The sequence below is a fragment of the Solea senegalensis genome, linkage group LG8 (genome assembly GCF_019176455.1).
Source record: "Solea senegalensis isolate Sse05_10M linkage group LG8, IFAPA_SoseM_1, whole genome shotgun sequence".
Lineage (NCBI taxonomy): Eukaryota > Metazoa > Chordata > Actinopteri > Pleuronectiformes > Soleidae > Solea > Solea senegalensis.
Genome location: NC_058028.1, coordinates 5151044 through 5167015, shown reverse-complemented (window position 1 = coordinate 5167015; position 15972 = coordinate 5151044). Strand labels below are relative to the sequence as shown.

The window sequence follows — 15972 nt, the reverse complement described above, 5'->3', positions numbered from 1 at the left end:
TGCATCATTTCACCTTCACTGGGAACTTTTATCTCTTCTGACCACGTTTAATAGATTTACTAGGCTACACAAGCCAATTAATAAACTTAATAATATACATTATCTAGTAAATTATTTTGTATTATTTTACATTGTACCCCAATTGTAAACTTCATTAATTCTTCCCTCTTTTATGTTTTTAAGATTTAGCAATATTTTTTACTTAAGGTCTGTCTCCCTTTTACTAAATAAATGAATATATATGTGTGGCTTTTATACAAGTTGAGCTTTTATCTATTTTTTTCTTATTGAATTATTCTTATTTTCATGGATCTCATTGTTCCTTCTCTCGTTTTATGTGTCACTTGTCTCCATTGCTGTGTTTTACTTTATTTGTTGTTTTCACTTGTTTTTAAATGTGCTGTATGAATAAAGTTCACCCTTAAAACCTTGTTATATGTCAGACATGTCCGTATGGATGTTTTGTTTTTTATAGCTCTAATATCGCAGGAATCATAAAAACAAAATTGATATGTGTTTGTGTATATTTTACTTTATTGTATATTATATTATATATAATAGGACACATATAATGTGCTTTTTCTAACATGCAACTTCTGTGTATAATTTTTAAGTCACAAACATCCTGGTAATAAGTACAAGTCCATGTGACTCTCCACTGCTCCACCTACTGGACATTATTAAGAAGTGAAAAAGATGCTTCTTTAAAACTGAACACATTTCTAACTAGTAATATGTGACAAGCTCTGCCACCATCCTGTAACTGACACTTAATTTAAATATCAGCTGTTTTCATGCACCTCTGGTAAAAAAAAAAAATTCATATGCTATTACATCTTCTAATGCTGCCAGTATAATGTGGTGGTTCTCAAGTGGGGGTCCGTGGACCTCTTGGGTTTGTGGCACATCGGCTGCAGGTCCGTAAAACCTTTACAGTCTGTTAAAATTGTAAAAATTTGTTTTTTGTCATTTGAATTTTTTTTAGATTACCTTTTAAGCACACAATCATCACATTTTTCTAAATCAAGTGGGTGTTTGCTTTTGTCTTGTGAGGGAAAACATCTAGATAAATAGATTCTCTACAGTATCTGGCACCGTTTATTCTTGTCATTCTAGTCTGTTCTGGCATAACTCTGTCTATAATATCAAAGGTCATCACAGGTCCACGATACCACAGATAGATACATATCAAATCTCCGACTGTCATTGAACGCACCGTCGAAATAACAGGAAGTGTGTGTATGTGTGTTTCTTTCCTGTCGCTGTTGTAAGAGATTAAAGCTAAACTACAACAACAACGTCAACAGTGACAGATTTGACTTTATAATTAATCCGATTATCGACATGTATTGATGTATTCGGCCTCTCGATTATGTTTGCTGACGGTTCTTCGGCGTCGCTGTCGGTGACAAAACGACGCCCGCGGACCAAACATTAGCTAAAAAATAGCAACATCAACAACAGCAGCAGCAGGAGCAGAACAAGAAGAAGAAAGGTAAACGATGTCAAAATAGTTTGACACAACAAACCTAAAGCAGCAACACTCATTCATTTCACACAAGTTATCTTTATAATTTATGTTATTGATGTTAGTAGTACTGTTCTTAGCTACCGCTAATGATAATGCTGTATTAACTTAAATGATGTTAGCTGGTGAAGACAGACATTGGGTCCTTAAACGCAGCATGTGTAGATTACTATTCTTTTTACTATTATCATTATTATTATTATTATTATTATTATTATTATTGTTTGAGTTTAGTAGTTAATAGTTCATATACTGTATGTCTACAAGTAGTTAAGGAAGTGCAAACATACGAGGTCCTTAAACGTCGTCAATAAGTAACCCCTTTTCATTATATTAGGTTTTTATTCATGCCAGAAAATAAAGCGTGTTTAGTTATTATAATAATAACGTAATTGTTATGTGTTATAAATGAGTTTTATACTGTAATTGTGCTGCTGCTGCTCCTCTCTTGGCCAGACTTCTCTCGTAATTATCTTGGTTAAATAAACGTTTGTCATTAGGATTAACGATTTTACAGCATCTCAAATATTTAGATGTGTTATTTCAAAGTAGATTGCTAATTTCGATTCTGTTTTCTTTCATTGATTTAATGCATTGTGTTCAATAAAGAATACTGACACACACCACATATTATTTAGGGACATCTCTGTTGTCAGAAACAGAAATATAAAAGACAGCTGTGTTGAATGCATTGTTAAACATGTTATATACCTTTTTATATTATGATAAAAAAAAAAGGAAGATATGTGATACTTTTGCACATGGTGGTAAAAATCACTCCGCCTTGTCTTGCTCATGAGGGTCGCACTGGGGCACTGTGCCAATCCCAGCTGACGCAGGGCGATAGGCAGGGTCACCATTCACTCTCACACCTACGGTCAATTTAGTTTGTCCAATTTGCCTTATTTCCAAATTGGCATGTCTTTGGACTGTGGGTGAAAACCGGAGAACCCGGAGAAAAACACACACACACACAGGGAGAACATGCAAACTCCAGGATTTCCATTATCAGGATCATTTTGAATACAGATTAAATCATACATGTTTCACGTGTTAAACTTTGCAGTGAAATTACACCAACACACAGTCCTAGTGATTCATTTGAAGTACCACAAGGGGGAAGTCATTCCACAAATGATTTAAAAAAAAAAAATGTTTTCCTTAAATATGACTTTTTCTAGTAACAGTAAAACATTTTTGCAGCATTATTTGGTATCTTAAGTAATATAATAATAGTAGTAGTAACATTATTTCCATTGTATTTGTAAACTTTCAAACAAATGATCAATTGCAGATAGATTTTGGACAGAAAGCACCTACAAACACAGTATTAAAGCATGTTTTTACAACAATTGCGATAATATTGTGAAATGCAATCATTTTGTTTAACATAATCAAGATAGGAAATATTCATACAGCGTCTAATACATACATACTTTACAGTCTAATATGAGTTTGAGGTCAGAATCTTGGCACAAAGAGATAAGGTGTTATTTTTAGCACACAATACTAATCTTAAAAGAAAATCAAGCTCAATCTCTGAGGTTTAACAGCTTCTTAAATGTGAATATTTTCTGATTTCTTTGCTCCATATATCAAAGAAATCATTAAAACTGATTAATTTTGGTGTGTGGTCAAAAGAAGACACTTGAGAACATCATCATTTCCAGGTTTGGGAAACACTGATCAACATTTTTCAACTATTTCTGACATTTTGTGGTCAAAACAAGTACTCGATTAATCAAGAAAACAATCAACTGATCAGTCTTTTGTGAAAATAACCGTTATTCCAACACCACACAAATCATTTTAATCCCTCTTATGTGGTTGGATTATTCCACCCTGTCGAAATCTTGATGTACATTCAAGAAGAGGACGTAGTTTTGATTTATTGTGTAGTAATTTGTCTGGAAATATTGTATTAGGCTTTAGGTATTAGCCGTCAGCACTTCACTTGAGTGTCAGTAAACACAGGATTGTAGGTTTATCTCCATCAACACACAGTTTAATCCGTCTGCAAAACTGGAATCATTGCCCAGTTGCCGTCTGTGCCCCTGAGCACTTTTCAGATATAGAAATCCTGGTTTTTAATTTATGCATTTGTTGCGACAGAGGGACTGCGCGTTTCATTCCAAATGTAAAATGATTTTCCTTGCTTTTTCTTTTTTGCTTCTTCATCACAGTCCACTTTGACCTTCCTTTTGGTCTGATTTCATCTGCGTCATACAAAGAACGGCCGATTTGTATGCAGTCAGACATTTAATAACCCGGAGCAAGAATAATTTTTAACATGAAAAAAAACCTCAGTATGACTGTGACTCAGCAATAAATGATTCAAGTTTTATTATCAAAGAATACCCACAATTCTGAGTGGATAAGTGCATGTTAAAAGAAATATTTTGAATAAATACAGACGATTTCTAGCAGATTTGATTGTCGTCTCTCTACTGACCCCATATGTATCCACATATGCAGCTTTTGTGCATTACATTTTCAAATGAAAAGGTCTACGTGGCTCAAATCCACAATGTTTTTTTCTTCTCTTCACAGCCGAGTAGTATGCTGGACGTGGGGAAGTGGCCAGTGTTTGCACTTCTTCCTCCCGAGGAGCTACGGTTAATCCGACAGGCCTGTGTCTTTGGCAGTGCCGCAAACGAAGCCCTGTATGTCACAGTCAACGATGAGGTAACACTTGGGCCTTGACCAATCCTAATCTGTCTGTTTACATTAAGATGTGTTTCTTAATCTGCTTTCACAACATTGGTTTGATTATTTTTTGCGTTTGGAGGTTGGGTAGGAAGTAGCAGCAGTCATCCCGTACTCTGTGGCTGATTCAAGGTGCACCTCCACTCACGGGGATTAACAGATAGAATGAGTCTATCTTTAGCCATATAGGCTAATGCCCGAGCAAGCTCCATTTATATCCTGTTGGAAAGTTGTAGAGCAGAGCGAGCCTCATCTGTTTGCTGCTCAAATATGTTGTTTTTGTCGGTCGACTATCCAAAAAACAAAGCTAATTGCAGAGGTGGCGTAGGGGGAAAACTGTACCTTGCCTGGCGCGCTGACCGTAAAGGCGTCAATGAATTACTGCTCCAAAGTGCTGCGTTTTGTAGTTTTAGTTGCAGATAAGAAACAAACAATTCAGCACACAGCGATGTCTAAACATGTAGTCTCAGTGTGCAATCTCAGGGCTCAGCGAAAAGCAGGACTTCCCCATTCACCCTCTCTCCATTCAAACACTAAAAACCCCGCCAAGTGAACAGCTGACTTTACTACTAATGCTGACGTAGACACCGTGACTCATATCGCCCGTATGTGACCATTGACAAATTTTAATTATAAAATAAACAATACCCATGCTGGCATCTCTTTCAAATACAAACAAATATGTGTTACATTAAAATCATCAAATGGGTTCACACTAAGAATGGGTCGTGTTATATCTTTACATAACAAGGTGAGAAATTATTCATTTAGAATAATAAAAAAAAAAATGTGGTATATGTTTAAAGATATGAGGCGAAGAGCTCCATTTGTGTGGGCGCTCGGTGCTCATAGTGCCCGGCACAGAGACTATTCTGCTAAATAGATACAGCATTTCAAGTACCGAGTTACAGTTCAGTTTTCACAGGAGGCAGATTTATTCCCAATAACATCATTTTCTCATCATTCTCCTCTTCATCCCATATACTTTACACGCTGGTATAGTGAAATTAGATTAAGATGGATCGAGAGATAAGGTGACTCTAATTACTATTATTTAAGTTATTATTATAAATCCTTTGTTATTTGTTTAATGTTCTGCTTCATTGCAGACACAATTACTCAGCTTCACTCTGAACAGTATTTCTGATTTTCCTCCACGTACCAGTACCACAGTTTGAGAAACTGTGGCTCTAGGACATCGGCGAACACTTGAAAGCCACATGTCATGAATCATTCATCAATCCTGGAAGCATTTGAGCCGTGATGTTTGCGTCTGTTTTCCAGGTCTTTGCATTGGGCACAAACTGCAGCGGCTGTTTAGGGCTGGGTGATCTTCAAAGCACGATTGAGCCGCGCAGGATTGATGTCCTGTGTGGAAAGAAGATTGTATCCCTGAGCTACGGAACAGGACCACATGTGGTTATCGCTACTGCAGGTAATTCAGTTCAGGAATCCTTTATTTGTCCCCCCGAGGGCCAACATTTACCGTCAGAGTGCAGAGGAATACCATCACAGACAAATGGACGTGACACATTCAGATGTCTAGAGTCTTGCTTTAATGGCGGCGGTGTGTCACTGCTGTGACATGCTGTATAAGACAGACACCTTTATTAAAAACGGTTCACACGCAGCATCTTGTAGATGCGTAGTTCTCTGGTGGAGAAACTGTGTGTCATCCAGATGAAGCTCCTAAATAAGAGGACACACACAGCCAGTTTTTATTTTGACACATGTGCATCGAGTCTTTGTTTTGATTGTTTTTCTTAGTTTAACGTGTTAATTAATATGGCGAGGCCAGTCGTCTCGGCGGCTCCCAGGATTTTGGTTGCTTAGAAACCCCGTCTGCATGTGAACGACCCCTTAAACAGTTAAACAGTTTTGATGACAGAAGTTTCACACTGGAGCTTGAAAGAACGTCTTATATGGACGGCCTGGGGGTGTGTCTTTATAGGTCACGTCTTCAGGCTTCACAAAATCAATTCTGTTTGGGGTTTTTTAAAATTTGAGTAGCAATAGTTGTGCAGAAGTCACAAAATAGACGTTTTGTGAACTGAAAAAAAGGATATAAGACGCTGTATTGCACATTCTTATATCCTTTTTGTATATATTTTTTAATACAGTCATAGAAAAAAGCACTCAAAACATAAAAAGCAGTAAATATGTTCCTAATAAAGTGGCCAGAGAGTGAAGACGCAAATAAATGAGCTGATAATCGATGTTCCTCATTTTTTGCGGTACTTTTACTGCAAATACATTTGTTAGCCAACTAATCAACATTTCTCAGTAATACAAGGAGTCCTATTCAGCCTGTGCTGTGAATTATATACAAAGAGGTCTAATCTTTGTTCTTTGTTAATAAAATTGTAACCACCGTGACACTGGAATATAACTTCTGTCTGCTGCTGCTTTGCAGAGGGAGAGGTGTTTGCTTGGGGCCACAACGGCTACAGCCAACTGGGAAATGGGACTACCAACCACGGACTGACCCCTGCCCTGGTTTCCACCAACCTGCTCAGCAAGAGAGTGACGGAGGTCGCCTGTGGCTCCCACCACACCATCGCCCTCACAACCGACGGAGAGGTGATTTATGTCCCTCAGTTATGACCTTTTCTTTACTTTCTGCTTCATTAGTAGTGTCATTTCTGCCTCTAGGCGTCTCTCTCAGTCCCATGCTTCTGTTCACTCCCTGATTGAATTGACTGATCCTCTCTTTTTCCTCTTTAAAGTTGTATATGCCACACAATGATCAGTTATCGCCACCCGAATTCTCTGGAAAGCCTTGGTTTTTTTCGCTCTTTATTGAAACAATTTGCGTCAGTTTGGGGGATTTTAGAATAAATAATCTTGTATTTTTATTCAGTAGATTTATATTTAGTTAGGTGATAGGGTTTCTTCTTTAGTTTTTACAGTGGGTAGCAACTACAACTCTCATAAAACAATAGCGGTAACAGGAAGTAGCTACTCTTTCACACAAGTGAAACAAATCGAGTTTTCGGTACAGATTTGGATTGTGTCAAACATCATCACCTGAATCGCAGCTCCAATGTTAAATGCAACACGCCCTGTTTCAAAGTAAAAGCATTCTAGTGTTTCTTCCCAACAAGGCTTTTATTGTGAAATAATGCAGTACCAGCAGATGCACACTGAAAAGTCCTGGCATTTGAGGAGCATTTAGAGCGTTTTAAAGGTTCGTTTTTGAACAAAAACCAAACCTGATGTGAAACAAAGCAGCAACTCAAGATGTGAGGCAGAAGCTCAAAATAAGATCAGAGTTTTATGAACTGGAAAGGTTTAGCTCGTCTTACACTAAATGAGTCTGTATGTTGTTAAATGTTGCATCTTATATCTTTACATCTCTGTGTCCAGGTGTACGCGTGGGGCTACAACAACTCAGGCCAAGTGGGCTCGGGGTCCACTGCCAACCAGCCGACACCGCGTCGCGTCAGCAGCTGCCTGCAGAGCAAAGTGGTGGTCAACGTCGCCTGCGGTCAGCTCTGCTCCATGGCCGTCCTGGACAACGGAGAGGTGACGGGTCACATCAGTCTTGCAAGCGTTTTACACGAATTACGTGAATCTGTGACTCAGTGGCCCTTAACTATTTTTGAAGGGTGGGCTGATTGATGAGCATGTGCGTCACACGCGAGTATAAGATATTCATGAGTCAAGCAGTTTGTACATTAGCGACATGACTCATCATTTCATGAACGATGCCGATTAATTGGAAGGGGCAGACCCAGAATAATTATTTCCAGATTTAATGCCCTCATGCATGGACAAGTAGCTGTGTTATCTCCACCCAGAAGACAGTATTCATCACACTTAACAGTCAATGAGTTCATTGTTTTGAGGACTTGGCAAACCCGAACTTCTACTGAAAGAAAGTGAAGAGAAAACGAGAGAAAGAACAAATAATACAAAATAAAAAGTACTGTATGTTTGGCAAGTCTCATCATTTTTTATTCATAACAGTAGTTTAGATAAAGTGCTTTACGTTCGAAATCAGCAGGAGCTTTTGCGTCTGATTATTGCTGTGCTATTCTCAATCAAATTCAATATTTAAAGCGGATATATAAAGCAACAAATAAGAAGGAAAATAGTTTGTGCATCCTTTCTGGTATGTAAAGGCGACCTTTAGAGGTCACTAATTCTTACACACTGGGCTTTAAATTGAGATTAAGACCTGTAAAATAAGTGTCAAACATTAACCAAGCTCTGAAAAATCTTTTCGAAAAAAGCGTAACTAAGCCTCGTCTTCTGAGGCTAACTCCGCCCAATACCCGATTTTGAAAAATGCGAAGAAGTGGGCTGATAGCTGAGTGAGGGTGAGTGTGGAGCGGTGCAGGGGGCGTGGTCTGGTAGTGAAATCTGACATCTGTTGCACCTGTGTGAGATGTTCAGTGACACGAGACTCTCAATCGGAGATGACGAAGCAACACCTCCGGCGTTTATAAAAGGGGGAGGAGTCTGGGGACAATGAGCCTCGCACTGATTGGACGAGAGGGTGATGATCGAATGCAGTAGCCGGCGTTTGACCAGAGAGGGCAGTAGATACACTGAAGATTTGCACCTGGATCAACAAACAAAATGACTAACATTACACATAAACACTGGGAAAAATAAGTGGTTTAGGGGTTTAGTTACACTTTAATTATGTTTTTATATTCACTAAATGTGTCCCCCTTTTTTTGTAGATCTATGGTTGGGGCTACAACTGCAATGGACAGCTCGGTTTGGGCAACAATGGGAATCAGCAGACCCCGTGCAGGCTCGCGGCTCTCCAGGGCATCAACATTGTCCAGGTGAGAGCCAAGAGAAGCCAGAAGGAGAAGCTGTTTGTCATTTGTGATGAATTATTCCAGCCCAACACTCGAGATGAATCCCCACCCCTCCCCTGTCTATGTGTTCGCAGGTTGCCTGTGGATATGCTCATACACTGGCACTCACAGATGAGGGAGTTGTTTACGCCTGGGGGGCAAACTCGTATGGGCAGCTAGGAACAGGAAACAAGAGTAACCAAGCGTCCCCCACTCAAATAAACACAGACAAAGAGAGGTTAGTATTGTTCGATTCATTGATTGTTAATCGATGCTATGTTCAAAGACACTTAAATCACATTTCTGTTTCGAGCTGATGCTCAATTTGAAAATAAACAGGTCTTCTTCATCACGTGTGATTGGTTGATTAGATATTTGGATGCACAGGGAGTTGAACTGTACCTAAATAAAGATAACGGATTGATTTCCTTACAGCGTATTTGACAAATCGGTGCCCGCTGTGCCCTCTTTGTCTCTACGTTTGACACATTTCAACTCGCAGTCTGCATATTAAAACGATAACAGCGGCTCTTTTTAAAGGTTTTAAATTCTCTTTGTGTCACCAGGATGGTGGAGGTGGCCGCGTTTCACACCAGCCACACGTCCGCCGCCAAGACTCAGAGTGGACAGGTTCTGATGTGGGGCCAGTGTCGAGGTCAGGCTGTGGCCAGTCCCCACGTCACACACTTCAGCAGCACGGACGACGTGTTTGCGTGTTTCGCCACACCTTCAGTGACGTGGCACCTCCTGTCAGTGGGTAAGGCTGCTTTAGCAAAATAAACACTTTAGAAACTGAAGAAACAGATTTGAGTGTTTTCTTTCAATAATTACAACAGGTTTCTCTGGTTTTTCAGCTTCTTAAATATGAAATGTGAAAAAAGTAGAATCTAATCTTTATCTAATCTAATCCACGTAACAAAAGAAAACATTTAAAATGCATCATTTGGGTTCGTTTTGGACCAAAACAAACCGATTAAACGATTATGAAAAGAATCGTTACTTCATTCATTCATTCATTCGTTCAATATTTATATTTTTTTTCTTTGTCAGATGGCGACGACTACCTGACTGTGGCTCAGTCTTTGAAGAAGGAGTTCGATAGTCCAGAGATTTCAGACCTGAAGTTCCTGGTTGACGGGAAGTTTATCCACGTCCACAAAGCCCTGCTCAAAATCCGGTACGGAAAAGTAAAAAAATGTGCACCAGCGTTTGCAAATAACCAAAACTTCACAGCACTTACGAGTGTAATAAACATGTGCAGAGAGGATGAACCCACACTGAGATGAAAACATAAGTGATTACCACCTTGATTGACGTGACCGAACTTGACCTGAACCCCGACAGTCATTTCTGGATTTTGGTCCACGCTCAAACATACATACATACTGAGCTTCTGTGTTTCCTTCTGTCGAGCGCCGCTTCCTTGTCTTTCCTGTCAATGTCACAGAGAGGCAAAGACAGACAATATTGTTTCCTGTTTTTTTGTCCTCGTTGTAACCAAACTTGGACTCAGAAGTATCTGCATTCCTGTCCCGTTGCTCTTTTGCACTGTCAGTCGGGAAGGAGCCAGACTGTCTGAGACATCACACCAGTGATCGTCACACCAACATGCAAGGGGAAAAACACTTCGGGCAAAATCGTATGCAAAATGATAGGTTTTTTAAAGAGATTCACCACACGGTTGTTTATTCAACGTGACCTGGGGAACATGTGATAGCGTGGTAGAGTTTAGAGCAAGCAGACGTGAGAAGTGAGGGGGTCTGAAATGGTAATCAGTGTTTTAAAATGCACGACGACCTTAAGGTACAAATATTATGGAAAATGCATGAGGACGTAGTTGTTGGCTGAGCAGCTTCATGTTTCCTCAGGAAGTGTAAATGTAAATGGAGGCTGGAGATTCTTGACTTAGCAGTTCATGTAATTATACTTTTTCCACTCACTTTAACGGGTACTATTAGAGATATTTTGTAATGGTACCTGTATTCTTGTTGAGATTAATAACCAGTGTAACCAATATGAAGTGATATGATTGGTATATAGTGACATTTATGATAATTATCCCACATTATTTGCCATTTTTTAATCATCTGCATTATCCAATTATTATTTATTTATCGGTCATTTATTACAAATTGAGCATTTTTGTTTTTAGAAACTTGATAAATCATTTTTTTCCATCCAAAAGTTACATTTTTTTTTAAACATTTGTTTCTTGTGTTTAATATTTAATTAATTTACCTGCACCCAGTGCAGACATAAGAAATAGATGACAGAGACCATTACTGTTGTACAATAACTGGTTGCTGAAGTTAAGCAAATTTATTTGTATTATTTGTTATATACAGTGCTTAACAAATGTATTAGACCAGGGTTTCTCAATTCTGGTTCCTGGGGACCCACTGCCCTGCGTCTTTGAGATGTTTCCCTGCTCCAACACACCTGATTCAAATGTTCAGCTCATCAGCGAACACTGCAGACGCCTGATAACGAGCCATTTATTTGAATCAGGTGTGTTGGAGCAAGAAAACGAATGTCTTGAGGAAAGCAAGTGAATAAGTATAATTTGACATCTTAATCAAGCAATAAAAATATGCTTTTACTATTTTATAATAATGAAATTTTAGCATTAAAAATATAGTTTCTGTTAAAGAGCTTCTACATACTGGTGTATTAACTGTTACAGAAACATCTCCCACATCAACCATTTCAAAGAGACACTGTATGTTTAGTATGTTTTATGCAAGTGCTCTGTATTTTATTTATCTGACCACCCATTTTTAGGTTTTCAGAACAACCTCTGAGAATAACATGTTGCAGAAAAAGTCACTTCCCTTTTCCTTTCTGTCTCTCTTTCTCCAGGTGTGAACATTTCCGTGCACTTCTGAACGAAACAGACGAGGACGCTATAGAAATCCACCAGTTCTCATATCTGGTGTACAGAGCTTTTCTGGAGTATCTCTACACAGACACAATTAACCTGCCACCAGAGGACGCTATTGGTAAGCCCTTAGAGGACCCACACAGTCTCTGTACACACTGACAGCACAAGGATTGAAGTCTGAGAACACACTGGTTTGTGTGTTTGTGTGTGTCTGTGTGTGTGTGTGTAGGGCTGTTAGATTTGGCCACATTCTACCGGGAGACGAGGCTGAAGAGGTTGTGCCAGGAGACGATCAAGAGAGGCATCTCCGAGGAGAACGCCATCACTCTGCTCTCCGCCGCGGTCAAGTATGAGGCGCGGGTAAGCTTGTAGCTGCTGACACACAGTCAGACACCGTGTTGGTGGTGGGTGCCTTCACAGTAGCCTAGTCACTTGCACACCTTCATTGACCAGACAGGCCCCTCTTCATTTTTAGGACCTGGAGGAGTTCTGCTTCAAGTTTTGCGTCAACCACCTCACGGCCGTCACGCAGACCCAGGCCTTTGCAGACATGGACCACGACCTGCTCAAGAACTTCATTAGCAAAGCCAGTCGCTACGGGGCCTTCAAAAACTGACTAGAAAGCCCCCGCGGTGACAAGTGTGAGGTCCTGAGTGTCGACCCGAGACCAAAGTAAACACAAGGCCTATCACGACTTCAAAGCCTTGACACTTGGGATGTAAACAGTGGAGAAGCCGACTGGTTTCAGGTTGCACCCTCTAAGAGAAGACGCCTCGGTGTTGCTGCCCTAACCTCGCACAAACACACCGGTTCCTTGATGGGTTTAATAAATATTTACTCTTCCACTCAGTCACAAGCTGACAGTCAGTACGTTTCCATGCCCACTTAAGTTGAACCAAGGTTGTATCTTAAACAACCGGTTTCATTGCTGCACCGTCTTTGTCCCAGCGCACAGCACAAGCACGAGCGACGAGTCGGAAGTGCGGCCGCCTCCTCTGCACTAGGTGGCGATAGCCCCCGTTTCAGCCCGTTTTGTATCAGGTGTTTTCGGGGTGACAGAGTAGAGGTGGGCAATATGGGCAAAAAAAAAATAAATCTCAGTATTGTTTTTTTTTTAAATTTTGATGATAACGATTATATCAATGGACGCAATGTTTCAGGAAAACATTTTCTTTTAAGTTTAGCATTTTAAGTGAAAATTTCACTTCAAAGACTTATTATAATTGAACTACAGTGTAGAAACATGTGATCTCTGCTGCACTCATTCAGGGAACATGTGGACTTTCAGTGCGTGTTTCATCAATTTTTGTGAAGTCATTTAAATACTCAATAATGTAAATTTGCGTATCTTTAAAACGACAACAATCCCAACATTGTTGTGGACGATATGTCTTGCCCACCTCTATGACAGTGCTGAAATTCTGTCTCCTTGTCAGTCCAAAAACACACATAGACCACGTTTCTCTCGATGTTGTTTGCTTCTTTTGTGTATCATCCTCTTTAATTTTACGGGTCAAGGCCCTGGAGCGGAAAGTTTGGGACATGTGCACAGTATCTAGGATATCTAGGCCAGTTTAGATCCAGCAGAACGTACAGTACAACTAAACGACTGTGACTGGACTCACAACCACGTTATCTCAGCGTGTTAGTCAAAGTCAATTTTCCTTGAACGCCATGTAAATGCACTGTCTGTAGACGCGCGGCTCTGCCGCAGGTGTCATCCCGAAACCAGAAAGCACTGCACGCTTGACTGCATTCATTTTAGAGCACTGCCCCTTTAGAGGGATATTGTAGGTTTCTTTTGAAGTGTGGTTCCATGAAGTACAGACATTTAAGCCGGCTCTTTCACACTAAAACTATCCTGAGTGAACTTGTTGTACCTGTGAGGGAAATGTGACGTCACGAACAAAAAAAGACAACGGCGCTCAGTCAATCTGTCACCGTCGTTTCTATTTTATATCTTTTTTTACTTCTGTCCCTTGTTCAAACTGTCCACAGTTGTAACGGGTCAGATGAAAAACATTAACATTGCTGCCAAAGGTTAAGTATTAGGAAGTATTAGTCTCTTCATTTGAGTTCCCGTGAATGTAAAATTAAAATTAAACACGCTCACATTTAAGTGAGTGGGATTGGGGTAATAGTCAGTAACTAGCTGCCCTCTGCACACCCACAGTAACAAGAATGTGCCTGTTTAAGTCTACGATATTTTAGGACTATGTCTTATCGGTTTTATCTCGCCATTAGACAGTCTTTTCTAGCTGATAGACACTCTCCTGCACCAAAGTCCATAGAGAAAATCTGCATTTTTAAGCTCCTCAGGACACAGCAGCCCCTGGTTAACTGCTGCCCCCTTTGGTTAGTTTATGTTACTGAGGCAAAGCTGAACAAATTATGTTATGCACTGAAACCACAACATAATGTATTTGAAGTTACAGATGGAGGCAACAGTGGGTTAAAAACTGTGTACTATGTTATAAAATTGCTGATTTTCTCTATAGACGTTGGTTCGGGAGAGTGAGAGGTTTACAAACCTCAGTTCACGACCAGAAAAACAGCTTCAACTGCAAGAACACGTATCAATCATGTTCTTAAGATACCGTAGACTCAAACAGGCATAGATTTAATCAGATTTTATAGCAAAAAATTAGTTTTTTCCTTCTGTTTAGTGTGTTTAGGTTTAGTGTGAGAGTGACTGTCTGGTTCACCAACATCCACACTTCAATAAACCTAGACTTATTGCTTTTCTTTTAAGGGAAGCCTCGATTCTCAAACAGTGTAGAGAATATAGAAGTATTTATTGAATTAAAAACAAGCAAGCTCTTTGTCTGTCCGACAAACGGCAACTTATTACTTCTGAACAATTATAGTTTTGTGTTTTTTTTATCCGATCAGTGATAATGTCTGTTTTCTTGTGTACTGTCAGTGGTAAAGTTTTGCCATTGTGTTTATAGTTGGTCACCTGGGTTAGGGTTTTAGGGTGCCATCCAAAGTTATGCTGATCTTTGTTCTGATTCACATTTGCACTGTTTTGGTGAAGACGGGCTACATCCACACTAATCTGTTTTTGTTTAAAAATGCATAAATTCTGCTCCAGTTTTGTCAGACATCCACACGACCCCTGGCGTTTTCAAGCCCTGTCAATCGAGACGCTTGAAAATGACGACGCGCTACACTGAGTTCAACTATCAGCTGTGAAAGAAGGACTTGGTTTCGCGAAACACTATTTTTAAATGAAAACGCAGCAGCAGTGTGGATGTAGCCTAAGGTGCTGTTACATCTGTTACGTTTTATAAACCCACTTCATGTTTACTTGAGTTCCGATTTCAACCCACTCTGTTCAGGTGGAAACAGTTACCTACACTTGTTCTCTGACTCCTGTGAAGCTTGTCAATCACGTGTCACTGCAGTTTGTTATGTTTACAAAAAGTTGGCAGGCAAACTTTGTTCATAAACAAGTGTTTCTCTAGATTTCTTCCCCTTGTCGTAATTTAAAAACACTAGCTTAGTGGAAAATGCCAACTGTGATAAAAGTAGCCTGTACGTCATATTATAGGGTCACAAGTTCACACAGTTCAATTCGTAAACGTTTACTTTAACAAGCAAATTATTTTAATTATTATTTTTTTATATACATATTTGTTTTGATAATATAATTTGTATGACTAATGCTGTATGCTGCTCAGAGTGGCACTAATGGTGAAATGTATTAAAATGAATGAAACTGTGACGTGATTGGTGTGTTATTGGCTGTGATTGGTGTTTTGTGATGTAGCTATATAAAAATATTACAAGACTGCCCTTTTAGCATTTAACCAACAGCTGTTTTACTTCTGTCCCTGCCCTCAAATTGAACTAACCTTCATGTTGCATGTTTTAAACGCCAGTAGACACTCTTCTTCGTTGTTTTCCTGACTGATTGATTGGACTACTGACTCTACGAGTAAAAATGGACCTTCAAAATGCAGGGGCTGACAAACAAAGACCAGCAAGGCAGCAGCGATTTTTTTTCTATTGTCAGGGCAGGGAAATGCCACAGTACTGTG

At 39.6% G+C, this 15972-nt stretch overlaps 1 protein-coding gene across 1 annotated transcript; it reads left to right on the top strand.

Annotated features, from left to right (window-relative positions):
- The first annotated feature begins 1203 nt into the window (after positions 1-1203).
- On the top strand, positions 1204-15656 carry rcbtb2 (regulator of chromosome condensation (RCC1) and BTB (POZ) domain containing protein 2). The gene is made up of 12 exons (XM_044032508.1): positions 1204-1495; positions 4079-4213; positions 5519-5669; positions 6648-6814; positions 7601-7759; positions 8926-9033; positions 9144-9286; positions 9615-9805; positions 10099-10225; positions 11908-12047; positions 12159-12289; positions 12405-15656. The coding sequence occupies exons 2-12, from the start codon at positions 4088-4090 to the stop codon at positions 12543-12545; spliced, it is 1584 nt and encodes a 527-aa protein (XP_043888443.1). The 5' UTR covers positions 1204-1495; positions 4079-4087; the 3' UTR covers positions 12546-15656.
- Positions 15657-15972: the final 316 nt, after the last annotated feature.